The sequence below is a fragment of the Diceros bicornis genome, chromosome 37 (assembly GCF_020826845.1).
Source record: "Diceros bicornis minor isolate mBicDic1 chromosome 37, mDicBic1.mat.cur, whole genome shotgun sequence".
In the NCBI taxonomy this organism is placed as follows: Eukaryota; Metazoa; Chordata; class Mammalia; order Perissodactyla; family Rhinocerotidae; genus Diceros; species Diceros bicornis.
In genome coordinates this window covers 24,863,556-24,877,436 of record NC_080776.1, presented here as the reverse complement: position 1 = coordinate 24,877,436, position 13,881 = coordinate 24,863,556, and the positions used below count along the sequence as shown (strand labels likewise).

The 13,881-nt window shown below is 46.1% G+C and overlaps 1 protein-coding gene across 1 annotated transcript in view; it reads left to right on the top strand.

The window, feature by feature from the left end:
• COL6A3 (collagen type VI alpha 3 chain) overlaps window positions 1-13,881 on the top strand; it is a 67,462-nt gene that overhangs the window by 20,720 nt on the left and 32,861 nt on the right. Inside the window, exons 8-17 of the mRNA XM_058533281.1 lie at window positions 2,144-2,749; window positions 4,383-4,997; window positions 5,901-6,500; window positions 7,123-7,460; window positions 8,571-8,649; window positions 9,663-9,808; window positions 11,201-11,293; window positions 11,839-11,892; window positions 12,900-12,971; window positions 13,793-13,819. Of these exons, the coding sequence (XP_058389264.1) occupies window positions 2,144-2,749; window positions 4,383-4,997; window positions 5,901-6,500; window positions 7,123-7,460; window positions 8,571-8,649; window positions 9,663-9,808; window positions 11,201-11,293; window positions 11,839-11,892; window positions 12,900-12,971; window positions 13,793-13,819 (2,630 nt within the window). The remainder of the gene's footprint in view (window positions 1-2,143; window positions 2,750-4,382; window positions 4,998-5,900; window positions 6,501-7,122; window positions 7,461-8,570; window positions 8,650-9,662; window positions 9,809-11,200; window positions 11,294-11,838; window positions 11,893-12,899; window positions 12,972-13,792; window positions 13,820-13,881) is intronic.

Here is a 13,881-nt window from a genome sequence, read left to right as displayed (position 1 = left end):
AGGGGATTCTTTGGATCATTGTTATTTAAAACATCTGGGGCTCCTTGTTTGGACTGTGGGCTATAAGCTGTTCTGAATTTTGTTTCCTCTGCCATGTGGAGTGAAAATTAGAATTACATGAAGAATTAAGAACCATGTGCCTTTGGCCGTGGTGGTCAGAAATGGCAGAGGCTTGGGGAGATGCTAAGATTCATGTTTTTGGCCAAATTAAAATCTCAAAGAGAAGCATATGCTTGGTTTATAGCGCCGACTCCCTAACTGTGCATAAAGGCTTCTGTGTGGATATCTGAAGGGAGCAGTCATCTAATTGACAACATATTTCAGCATCAGATCTAAGCTGCCCCTGTAGGTCCAGCTGGAAGCCTTCCGTGGTCACAGAGAAAGCTTGACCATGGGTGCTCTGTCAAGCTGTAGCATAGCTTCTGAAATGTTGGTATTTCCAGGGCCAAAGTGTGAAGATTGCTTTTGAATTTGCTTGGTGCTGAAAAGTTAAGTGTCTTAGCTGGCAGGAAGGCCACTTGGCTCTTATGACTGTAGTTTATTCTGTTTCCCACTTCCTCTTCTCCTTTCCTAGGCCTGATACAATGAACTGAAAAATGGTAGGAGCCCTGGCTGCTGGGAAGGAAGGGGACTCAGACACATCCACCCCTCCGAAAATACCCACCAGGGACCTCTCTGGCACTTGGGTGGGGAGGGTCACAGTGGTGAAAAGGCAGCTGTGTCCTTGCCCTTGCTCTAGGAATACCATGTGCAGCCTTGGGGCTTGGGGAGGGGACTAGGAAAGGCAGGGGAAAAAACAAGGGAAGAGTAGAGCAAGTGAGAGAAGAGTCAGATGCAGGGCACAGTGCCCTTTGGGAGAAGGAGGGAGCTGAGGGTGCTGGCATGGGGCCACTGAGAGGGGATCAGCTTCTCCTCGCTGGGGTCCAGCACACAGCACAGCATGCCCCACAGGCTTCCATGGAACGTTCTGAAGGGTTTGTGATCAAATAAATTTAGGAAATAGTAGGATAAAAAAAGTGAGGGTTGTTTTTTTTCCACCCCTAATTGTTGTGTTTTGTGTATCTCAATACGGTAAGAGAATGCACCATTTCCCAAACGTATTTGACTGCAGGAGTCCCCTTCTATGATGTATCTTGAGGTCCCAGTGTTCCTGAGAATGCACTTTGGAAAGATTGTCACAGCATATGTGCAGCTTCTTTACTTCAAATACAAGCATATATTTCTACAATGATGCGATTCCTAGTCCATTTGTGCTCCCACTCTTCAAGGGGACTGTTTTCTACCTTCTTCTTTCTCCCTATCCTGCTTCTTCTATACTCTCTTCCTTCAGCTTACTCTGAGATGGTGATCTTGATTTCCATTTCACTGAGAAAATATAGTAAATTGGAAAAGAATCTTCCAGAAGCTCTACTCGATCTCTCCTCGTATTGATGTCTATATCTCAGCTTGCCCCCTGTTAGTAGGGCGAACTGTCTCTGCTTCCTCGGGCAGCCTCTCCTCTCACCTACTCAAGGGCATCATCTGCAATTCTTCTCTCTCCTGCATCATCAATTCTCCACTGAGGATGGGAAGGATGATTCCCTTCATGATGCAAACACATTGCTTTTTCTTCTCTTGTAAGAACTCTCTCGATGCTCTGCTTCCCCCTCCAGTAGCACTGGTCTCCTTTTAAAAGAGTTGTCTATACTCTCTATAGCTCCTTTCTGAACGCACTCCTATCTGTCGTTCCCTCTTGCCACTCCACAGAAAGTGCTCTTGTTAAGGTCCCTCCATCTGGCAAAACCCAGTGGTCAATTCTCAGGCGCCATTTTGATTGATCTGTGAGCACATATGTCACAGTTTATAGCCCCTCCTTCCTGAAACACCATCCCCACTTGGTGTAGACATGGCTCTTGTGTGTCTAGTCTCTGCCTTGCTCAGAGTTACTCTTCCTTATCTTTTGCTGGTTCCTCCCCTTCTCCCTGACTTGTAATCACTGAAATGCCAGGACTCACTCCTGGCACTGGTATTTTAATTATAATAGTCAGAATTAGGATACTTTGCCCCTCAGGTGACAATTCTATAATAAACTGGGAGGTGGTTTGTTAATGCTAAGAATTTGGTGCCAATGAAATTGAGGCCCACAATCATGTTTGATTTGCAGATGTTGGTAGCAAGAAGGACGTGGTCTTTCTCATCGATGGGTCCCAAAGTGCTGGCCCTGAGTTTCAGTACATCCGCAGCCTCATTGAGAGGTTGGTTGACTACATGGACGTGGGTTTTGACACGACCCGGGTGGCAGTCATCCAGTTCAGTGAGGACCCCAAGGTGGAATTCCTGCTGAATGCCCACTCCAGCAAGGATGAAGTGCAGAACGCAGTGAGGCGGCTGCGGCCCAAAGGTGGGAGGCAGATCAACATTGGGGGTGCCCTGGAGTACGTGTCAAAGAATATCTTCAAGAGACCACTGGGGAGCCGGATTGAAGAGGGTGTCCCTCAGTTCCTGGTCCTCATTTCGTCTGGGAAGTCTAGCGATGAGGTAGATGACTCGGCAGCAGAGCTCAAGCAGTTTGGTGTGGCGCCATTTACTATCGCAAAGAATGCAGACCCGGAGGAGCTGGTTAAGATCTCCTTGAGCCCTGAGTATGTGTTCTCAGTGAGCAGCTTCCGGGAGCTGCCCAGCCTGGAACAGAAACTGCTGACCCCCATCACGACCCTGACCTCAGAGCAGATACAGCAGATCCTGGCCAGTACTCGCTATCCTCCTCCAGGTAAGATTGGGTGTTTGTTGTTGTTGCTGTTCTCTGAGTATTTTTGATTTAAAAAATAACAGGCTCAAACATCTATAGTACCACGATAAATTAAATTAAAATGAAGGGACATCTGTGATTGAGCCAGTTGGGTCCATTGCTTGTTGCAGGGAGGAAGGATGCACATGATGGTGAACCATGAGGCATCTCATTAAGACGGTGCTAGAAAGAACTTATGACAGAATTTGAGCCTGTGGTAGGTGATGTTGAGGAAGGCTTAAGGAAATGGGGCTTTGCCCTAGATCGGATGTTGTCAAGAAGTTGAAGTAATTCTATGACTGGGTATCTTACTAAATCTTATAGCTAACTCTGTAATTGGTAAAGAAGCAGTGGTCACTCCTATTAGCCAGGACAGGGGAATGTTTGGTTATTTTTGTCTTCTTTTTGTCAGTGTTCGCATGTGATTACAGCGTGACCTCATTTCTGTCTTGATCCGTCATAGTCACAGCATGGCTTTCTCTGATATTCCGTGAAACCTTTTGTGTTCTACAGGAGAACCCAAGACCAGGCTGTGTGTGCTGGCCGGCTTGTCTCTTTCTCAATGTGAATGGTTCAATGTTGTGATTGGCTCAGCTTTGGCTGTGCTATGTTTTTACTATAAGTAGCCCAGTGGTTTGTGAGGCAAAAGACAGGTTGAATTGTTGAGTGGCAACATGGGAGTAGTTTAATAAAATGGCATCTGAGAAGTACCTAGAATTCTAACTAAGAGAAAAACATGGCTCATCTTTTCCAGAACTTTTTGATTAATTTTATAGTTAAAAATGGACTCATGTAAAGAAAATAGGGGAAATAATAGTGAAACTAAAAGCTTTGTATAAATGCTAGAGGTATAGAAGCAGAAAGAAATACTGTGAATCAAACACCTGGGGAGAGGTAGTGGCCTGTTGGGAGAGTTGGGATTCTCCAGGTGTCATTAGCTGAGTGGTGGCCTTGGATGTGGAGAAGACCTTTGACTTCAGCTGTCTCTCTCTTGTTGTACAACAAAGATGTTGGTCCAGGTGATCTTGACTCCTTCTGGTAGTTCATGATTCTGTAGATTATGGCAATAGAGGATTAGTGTCTAAATGCTGCTTACATTTTTAAAATTAGTTGTAAGCCAGACTGCAAAGCCAAAATTAAAATAGAGTAAACTCAGAAAGTTTTGGAGAACTTCACATATTTCAAGAAGCAAAAATTGTTTTGGTGAAAAAGGCCCAACTTTTAATACTTAATTTTAAAAAGCCCAAGACATAAACACTTGCACATTGGCTTATAATTTTAATGTTAATTAATATTATGGTGTAATATAATGCAAAGTTCAGAGTATGGTCATGTGTCGCTTAAAGACGGGGATACGTTCTGAGGAATGTGTTAGGTTATTTTGTCGTTGTGTGAACATCATAGAGTGTACTCACACAAGCCTAGATTGTATAGCCTATTACAAACCTAGGCTACATTGTACTAATCTTATGGGATCACTGTCGTATATGTGGTCCGTTGTTGACTGAAACATCATTATGTGGCACATGACTGTATAATTCGAAGTTCAGAAACAAAACCAGATGAGTGCCAGTTGTGTACTGAGTTTTCTTCCTTTTTTTTCTTTTATTCGCAGCTGTTGAGAGCGATGCTGCAGACATTGTTTTCTTAATCGATAGCTCTGACAGCGTGAGAGCTGATGGCCTTGCACACATTCGAGATTTTGTTAGCAGGATTGTTCAAAGACTCAACATTGGCCCCAATAAAGTGAGAATTGGTGTTGTGCAGTTCAGCAATGACGTCTTCCCTGAATTCTACCTGAAGACCTATAAATCCCAGGCCACCGTGCTAGACGCCATACGTCGCCTGAGGTTCAAAGGGGGCTCTCCGTTGAACACTGGCAAAGCTCTAGAACATGTGGCGAGAAATTTCTTTGTCAAGTCTGCTGGGAGCCGGATAGAAGACGGCGTACCCCAACATCTAGTTCTGTTTCTGGGTGGAAAATCCCAGGATGATGTTTCCAGGTATTCACAGGTGATAAGTTCCTCAGGGATTGTGAGTTTAGGGGTAGGAGACAGAAACATCGACAGAACAGAGCTGCAGACCATCACCAACGACCCCAGACTGGTCTTCACGGTGCGAGAGTTCAGAGAGCTCCCCAACATAGAAGAAAGGATCATGAACTCCTTTGGACCCTCGGGGGTCACTCCTGCACCTCCGGGAGTGGACACACCTTCTCCCTCACGGCCAGGTATGAGCTGTGGGACCAATTACTGCAGAGTGTGACAATTTTTTTAATTGAAAAAATGTAATTAGCATTCATTTGAATAATTTTCTTCTCTCAGAGGTGTTGCTGCAGATAATATTAGAAATTAAATACTGGAAAAATAATTCAGTTGAAATTGTAGAAGGAAATATATCCTAGAAAACATATGGTCATTGATTCTTCTATGAGGCTTCCATGAGCTTCCATAAGGTTCACTGTAGCCCCATCAAAAGGTTCTATAAAGGTGCACTGAGGGTTAACCACAGACTCATTGGCTCTCAGAATAGGATGGCATCTTTGAAGTTGGCCAGTTCATGCCCCTTTCAACTCCAGTCTTGATTGCTTGATTATAATTAGGAAAATAACCCCAAATACCATCAATTTTCAGCAGGCTCCCACAAAGCTCTCAGCATGCTGGCAGGCAATCCTCCAAGGGTGCATGGGGTCTGCTTCCCATTTTCCAATGTTTCTCCCAGCCCTTTCTTGCTCGCCTCTAGCACCTCTCCCCTCATCTCATGCCAATGATCACCATTTATTTTTGATCAGAAGAAAAGTGTTTAGTGGTATTTGCTAAAACACCTGAAATCATGGACCGTTGATCCATGGCATATTACTATTTGCAAGGGATAATTGGGACTCAGTTTCACTGAGTGTTTATGTCCCCTCTCCTTTTTGTTTAGATGATTTATTATTTATCTTCTTGTTTTTAGCATAGTGTTTTGAGGGCTGTGAATTCAGGAACTACAGAGGCTTGGAATAGAGCAAAGCTGTTACTGTGAATAAGTTACAGGAATGTCTTATTTCATTTATTTAAATTTACATTTTGTATATTTGTGTTCTGGATATGGAAACCAAATTTCTTCTTACTTTGATTTTAATCATTTTTAGAGAAAAATAAAGCAGACATTGTGTTCCTCTTGGATGGTTCCATCAATTTCCGGAGGGACAGTTTCCAGGAAGTGCTCCGTTTCGTGTCTGAAATTGTGGACACGCTTTATGAAGGGGGCGATTCCATCCAAGTGGGGCTGGTCCAGTACAACTCTGACCCGACTGACGAATTCTTCCTGAAGGACTTTTCCACCAAGCAGCAGATTATCGACGCCATCAACAAAGTGGTCTACAAAGGGGGCAGACACGCGAACACCAAGGTGGGCCTGGAGCACCTGAGGCTGAACCACTTCGTGCCGGAGGCGGGCAGCCGCCTGGATCAGAGGGTCCCTCAGATTGCCTTTGTGGTCACGGGAGGAAAGTCGGCAGAGGATGCTCAGGAGGCAAGCCTGGCACTCACCCAGAAAGGTGTCAAAGTGTTTGCGGTGGGCGTGAGGAACATCGACTCAGAGGAGGTTGGGAAGATAGCGTCCAACAGTGCCACAGCGTTCCGAGTGGGGAGCGTCCAGGAGCTGTCAGAACTGAGCGAGCAAGTTTTGGAAACTCTGCATGATGCAATGCATGAAACCTTATGTCCGGGTGTCACCGATGTTTCCAGAGGTAATCCCCTATAGGTGCATGTTTTCAATCCTGTCCTGTCGATGTTTGCAAGTTATTTAATTACCTAGGTCCCCAGTGCTGGCCTATGGACTCCTTATAGGTTGGGTCCTGGCTGTCACCTAGCTGTCCTGGCTGTCATCCCACCGTTATGGGATGTTTTTCCAGGGTAAGAGTGGAAGTCTGTCTTTTCTTGTTCTTACAAGATTTACTTTTTCCCCCTATTCTTTAATCCCCCAAATAATTCAGACTTATTGATCATTGTTTTGGTTTATAGGTTTATTAGATCTATTACATGAGATCAGGGTGTTTAAGTTCTCAAGTGTGTTTAATTTAAAGCACCAACTTGGGATGCAACTAAACACCAACTCTATATCACGCCCAAATTGATTAACAGCCCCACAAAAGCAAGCACATTAAAATGGCCCACAATTTTGGTTCCTAACAGTCAGCATCAGTTTCCCCTGTGAGACAGGCAGATCTAATTGCTTCTCCAAGCTCAAATGTAGATCTCATTGTGCCCTCGAGCAGGATGTCCCGGTCCATGCCTAGGGCTGTGCCTACTTGCTGACCTCATCTCAACAGCCTCGACTTAGGGCTCATCGCCTGCTTTTCCCCTTTATAGCCTGTAATCTGGATGTGATTCTGGGATTTGATGGCTCAAGTGATCAGAATGTATTTGTGAGTCAGAAGGGCCTTGAGTCCCAGCTAGACAACATCTTGAATAGAATCAGCCAGATGCAAAGAATCAGCTGCAGCGGTAGCCAGATGCCCACCGTGCGGGTGTCGGTGGTGGCCAACACACCCTTGGGGCCAGTGGAGGCCTTCGACTTTGCCGAGTACCAGCCAGAGCTGTTTGAGAAGTTCCGGAACATGCGCAACCAGCACCCCTACGTGCTCACTGCGGACACCCTGAAGGTCTATCAGAACAAGTTCAGGCAGTCCTCGCCCGACAGTGTGAAGGTGAGCAGGGCTCTCCCTGGTGTCAGCTTCCTGGGCGGTTGCTGGATTTTTAAGGGTCAGGAGGAACGCTTTGATGTCCGGAAGCCCCCTCCCCCGAACTCTTCTTTCGTAAGCGCTTTTCACGTTTGACGGCATTGGTAGTGCCTGCACGTAAAAGTCCTTTATCATCAACTTACCATAATAGCCTGAAATGTAATATCTTCCTTGTTTTACTTAAGCTCTAAAAAAAAATCCTGGAAATTAGTAATTAAATTCAATTAAATTGAATGAGTTGAATTTGTGATTAATTCATGTTTAATTGTAGTCCTACCCATTAAATATGTATGTTCTGTATTTATATATATTTTTTCTCTGTCTTGCTCTCTATGTGTGTGTGTACATACATACATATATAGTGTGTGTACACACACACACACACCCCATCAGTTTGTTAGGGCTGCCATAACAAAGTGCCGCAGACTGGGGGCTTAAACAACAGACATTTGTTCTCGCACAGTCCTGGAGGCTGGAAGTCCGAGATCAGAGTGTCGGCAGAGTTGGTTCCTCCTGAGGCCTCTCAACTTGGCTTGTAGATGGTGTCCTCTCCCTCTGTCTCCATATGGTCTTCCCTGTGTGTGTCTGTGTCCTAATCTCCTCTTCTTGGAAAGAGACCGGTCGTAGTGGATTAGGACCCCACCCTAATCACCTCATTTAACTTAATCACCTCTATAAAGACCCTATCTCCAAATACAGTCACACTCTGAGGTACTGGGGGTTAGAACTTTTTCAACAGAGGAATTGTAGAGGGACATAATTCAGCACATAACACACATACACACATGATTTCCAGAAACTATATCACATAAATAGGAGAATGAGATAAAACATTTTTATTTCCATTGTTGCTTGTGTTATTTAATAAATCAAGCACCACAATATACCCATTTATTTTATACCTCATTTATTGCACCATACCAAAGAACTATGAATGCGGGATGCTTGTTTCTCAATCTTGGCCCTCAGTTTCCTCGGCTGTAAGATGAGGGGTTTGAACTGGCTGTTCTCCCTTACAAGAGTCTGTGATGTTTCTTTTTAGTTTCCGCTGGGGTTTGATGCATGTTTTATTTTCAGGTGGTCATTCATTTTACTGATGGGGTGGATGGAGATCTGGCTGACTTAGAAAGAGCATCTGAGGCACTCCGAGAAGGAGGTAGGTTCCGGGGCTTTCTAAACGTGAGAAGTAAACCTGGGTGAAGCAGGCGCCCTGCTCTGCTGGAGAGAAACAGCTTTGCTAACGGAGTCCTCTGGGGGAGCAGCTTCTCTTGGGGGACTCCGTCTCCCAGCATCTTGCCCTCTGTGGCCTGCCCTGGGGCTGTGGGATGGGGCTAACAAGGATTCCTTAAGTAGCCTAGACAGCCTTATTACCAAGTCCTGGCACAGGCCCCACAGGTTCTCCGACTCATTCCAGGGGTAGAACATCCAGAAAGCATGATGCTTTTGCAAAAGAACGTGAAGTTTTGATTCATTTAGCTGCATCATGCAAACTAAGAATTAATTTTCTAGCCAAAAATATTGCCGTTTTGGTTTGCAGTTATCACAGCTCAAAAATACTGCAACATTAAGTAAAAATACACTTTAATATAAAATAAATAACAAAAGTGTGCTGTCCAAATTTAAGTTGACTGGGTAAGCAACGATGCCTGTTATCAGATGTAGTATTTGACTGTTTATCTGCTTTGGAATTGGGCAGCCCTGATTATCAAAAAGTGGATGCCAACACCAGAGGTTTAGGAAGAATTTATGGGATCATAATTTATCATAAGAACATTCTATGTATCAGCTTGCTTTTCCTGAGCAACGGTGACGAGATGGCTATTATCTGACTTTGGAGGTATGATATTTCCGTCCTCCTTACAGCATACCTGTGTTATGTAGGACCAGAGGTTGAGAATTTATGTATGAATGTACCTCATGGTGTCACCTCCTATATTTATGTTATTCAGTTTGTTGAAGTTGTTGACGTATCTGAAATAATTGCTCAGAGGACTCCAAAGTTCCAGTATATCAGTTCTTCAGAGCAGCTAACTAGTTTGATTAAACACGTTTCAGTTAAAAGCCAAATTTTATACTGAAGTTTTCTTTTAAAAAAAGTTAGGAGGAAAAAAGATGTTGTGGCTCTCGAATGCCTAGGTGAGCCTTGTTCAACTTTGCTTCTCCTCGCAGGTGTCCAAGCTCTGATCTTGGTGGGCCTTGAACGTGTAGCCAATTTGGAGCAGCTGATGCAGTTGGAGTTCGGGCGAGGATTCATGTACAACAGGCCCCTGAGGCTTAACTTGCTAGACCTGGATTATGAACTAGCTGAACAGCTTGTGAGTTTTTATGTCTCTATGCACAAACCGCTTTAGACACCACAGTCTTTGGCATCTCAAGATAATGAAGTCTCAATTCACCAGGCAAATGGGGGAGCCACCTCTGGGTGGGCAATTTAATTCATTTAAGTCACTTGGGAGCTGCCTTGCTGCCATAAAATTTGCGAGTCCTGGAAACAGAGATATCCAAGAGCAAGACAGACAAAGAGCTGGAAAATGGGCATCTAGGCACACTGATGTTGTCACCTTAGAATTTCCTCTGCTCCCTTTAATGCATGTCTTTTCATTCATAAGATTGCTGAGAAGGCATAACGTTGAGACTGACCCTCCCCAAACAGGAAACAGTGTCCACAGCATCTGAAAACTTACACAATGAAAACAAAAATATATAAGAAAAGAAAGCTCATTTCTGGGTGGAGAAGTGCTTCTATTGCCTTCTCTTATAGTTTCCATTGCCTGCACCCCTACAGGGCATCCAAATCCTCGTGAGTTCAGGCTCTCTCAGCTGGAGGTGTTAATTCCAGGTTTGGGAGCGGGGCGGGGGGGCTTTTGGGAGATGTGGGGCTGAGTGGTGAACTCAGAGATTCTTTTGGCAACAATGGACTATGAGACAAACTGACTCTGCCCGTTCCTTTCCTCCCACCTTCTTCCCAAGGCTGGAATTAGAATTTTTTTTATTGGGTGGGAAGAGGCTGAGTTAGTTGACAGATCTGGGACATGGGAGAAAGTGAAAACTCTAGGAAGCTCACTGCAAGAAAATGCATTTGACCACCCTCAGTTTAGCAGGTGCAAATGTAGTTTGGCTGTGTGCTTTCCCACATAAGGTCAGGGGCTGGGATGGGAAGGGGATGTTGAGGGTCTCTGATGGGTGTTAGAGGGCCTGGAGTTGTAGTGCTGTGGCTAAAAGGCGGGGCCACTGGTGTCTGCCCCACACCACGGCTGCTCCCGGGGCCTCCTCCAGGCTGGCACCATATTCCCTGACTCTGTCTGTGGTTCTGAGGAAGGACATATGGATCTCCATTTTAAAACCACATTCCATCCTGGCCATCTGCAATTGTTTGTTAGATTTTGCTCTTTGAAGCTTAAAAATATGTAAGTTGTAATTAAAAATTGAAACTTGAATATCTATATTGGAAACTTCTAGAAACAAGGCCCAGCCTGAGGTGACATTGTGAAGAAGATTTATTTTCCTTTGGTCACTCTTCACTCTCCCATTTGTGACTTCTCATTCCCACCCTGACCGCTAAGCCAGTCTGAGTGGGTGCCATGCCGGAGTGACTTCATCTCTCATGGTGAAATCCACATACGTCAGATATAGACCTTTACGACATATTTATGCTCTTTTTCCAGGAACTTATTGAGCTTTGAACTCTTTTTTTTTCATTTTGATAGGACAACATTGCTGAGAAAACTTGCTGTGGAGTCCCCTGCAAGTGCTCTGGACAGAGGGGAGACCGAGGGCCCATCGGCAGCATCGGGCCAAAGGTATGGTGGCTTTGCCCTTTCTTATACATGGGGCTAGATTTTGGAAGTCAGCAGTTACTTGGCTGGGTGATTTCTCTAATATCACAGCATGGAGATGCAGGAGGGAGAAGGAGGAGTATTCCCAGCCTGTAGGACAGGAGATCTGAGGAGCAGACCCATGTCTGAATGTTGCCACATTCTCCCTTCCCAAGGGGTGAGGGAATCCATTCTTTGGTACGTTGGTTCTCCATTTTATAAAATGACATTAAAACCAGTGGGCACCATTCATTGGCAGCCTCACTGTTGATGGTCAGCAGGGGTTCTGAGTGTCTGCCTCTTTGTTACGGGAGACTGACAGGATTTCTTGGTAGATCAAGATCCTTAAATATCCTGATGGAATAATTACACTCAGATAGTGACTGGAAAAACTAAGTTCAAGGGAACACCTAAAGCCGTGATAAATTTTAGCACTGCTCTGCCAAATGAAGGGGGATCAGGCAGATATTTAAATATAGAGCAAAGAAAACCACAGGATTTGACCAAGAAACTGATTTTCTTTGTTTTAGGGTATTCCTGGAGAAGATGGCTACCGAGGTTATCCTGGTGATGAGGGTGGACCCGTAAGTAAAAGTGTTTTAATCCTTAAATGCTATTCCTTCCTTATTCCTCATGTGTTGGGGTTGAATTGTGGAGTTCATAATCTGTTTGGTTTCCAAAGACTTTTCACTAGGAAAAAAATTAGTTTCTAACTTCCTTAACAACTTTACTCGGATTTCTTTGCTATGGACAATAGGACGATGATCTGAGCTCCACAAAGGTGGATATGGAGTGCAGGGTTTTTACTTCTTCTAGTTCAGAGGGAGGGATTCAGTGGCTTCTGAGACAGAGGGCCACCAATCATGGCATGCCCAGTGTCTACTAAATTCGGATGTCCCAGCAGAGGTGGGAGTGCGCCCAAGCCAGGGCTCAGGGAAATCTAATCAGGCCTGGAGGCGTTATGCCCTTTAAGGGAAATCGCCCAGAGGAGGTTTGCTGATTTGGGTTATCAGTGGCCAAGGGGTCCAGTTAGGGGGAAGTAGAAACTGCAGCAGGGCCTTTGGAAGGCAGAACCTGGAACAGAAGTGGTCTGAGAGGCATTGAGACACTAGAACAAGGCCCAGCCCTGGGATGGGGATAAAGGGTCCCTTGGGGAGGAGGTGAGGACACCAGGGTCCCAGCCAGCAGTGCTGAGTGTCAGGGCTGGGCCCAGTACCTCACTGGAGAGCTGGGAACCAGGGACTACGCAGAGGAGCAGTCAGGTTGAGATTCTCCATGGGGGCCCAGCACCCACCCACACCCGGTACCCAGAGGCCCACTCATCCTCAGCCCTCCAAGAGGTATCCTCTGTGGTGCAGACCTTCCCAGACCCCACTCCCTCCAGGGGAGGGCACTGCAGGTTCAAGGCCAGGCTCAGGTGCAGTGCATGGGCTGGGGCGGTCAGGGAAGCTGGAGGCTCCACTGGGCTCAGTCAGTATTCTAGCCAGTGGAATCTACTTTCTAGAGCATGCCTTCCACAATGATGCAAACGCAGTGGAGACACGATGGCAAGGAGCTCTTACCTGTAAAATGCCTTTGTTTCTCCTGACAGGGTGACCGGGGTCCACCTGGCGTGAACGGCACTCAAGGTTTCCAGGGCTGCCCTGGGCAGAGAGGAGTAAAGGTACAGTGGGGGGGACCCCGAAGTGTGGGGAGGGAACCACAGCATCCGGCCTGCTGGAAAGAGGGGGCTTAGAGGCATCTGCAAAAGTGACACACAGTTTCTCCAAATGCCTCCTGGGGAGGAAGGCTGCTGGGGTGGGGGGTGTTCTCTGCTCTCAGCATTCAGCAGCCAGTGGCCTCTCATGGGAAGGCAGCCCAAAGTCTGGCTCATTCGGGAGCACTGGCTTCACTGGGAAGGGGGCCTGAGAATGGAGAAATAGTTTCCTATGGAAACATGAAGCAGCCAGGGAACATTCGGGAGGACAGACAGAATGTGGGCCAGGGCAGGGCGGAGGAAGGTCAGCGCCCGGCGGCTTCAGCCCCTGGACTCTGCAAGGAGCCAGGGAAGTGGGGGAGCGAGAGAGGACTGCACGTACTAGAAGGTTGTTAGTGTGAAATACTTGCATTCAAGGGCTGATGAACTTTCTCTTCCATTTCCTGAAGTTTGAGAGAAGGTGCTGAAAGGAAGGGCCACCACACGGCATAGTTGTAAAGGGGCCTTGGAGCCCCTGTCCCTGGCTGTCAGGAGTCCCCCCCCCCCCCCCCGCCGCCCGCCGCCGCTCAGGGAGCCAAGATCTTCCAGTGCTCAGGTCCAGGCAAATTAGCTTTATGATCCCCCATGTGATGGGGAGGGAGGGATCCAAACAGACGAATCTCTAACATTGAATTTCAGATACTGTGGGGTTCAAGTCAGGGAGGGGGAGGGGACAGCCCTTAGCCTATTCTGCCACTGAGGGACCAGCCTCGAAGGCGCTAAGGTTTCCCCTCTCCCTTACCTTCCAGGGCTCTCGCGGATTCCCAGGAGAGAAGGTACTCAAGCTTGTTTTTGTTCTTTAAATTTAAAACTTTCTCAGTATTTCTCATTTTTCCTT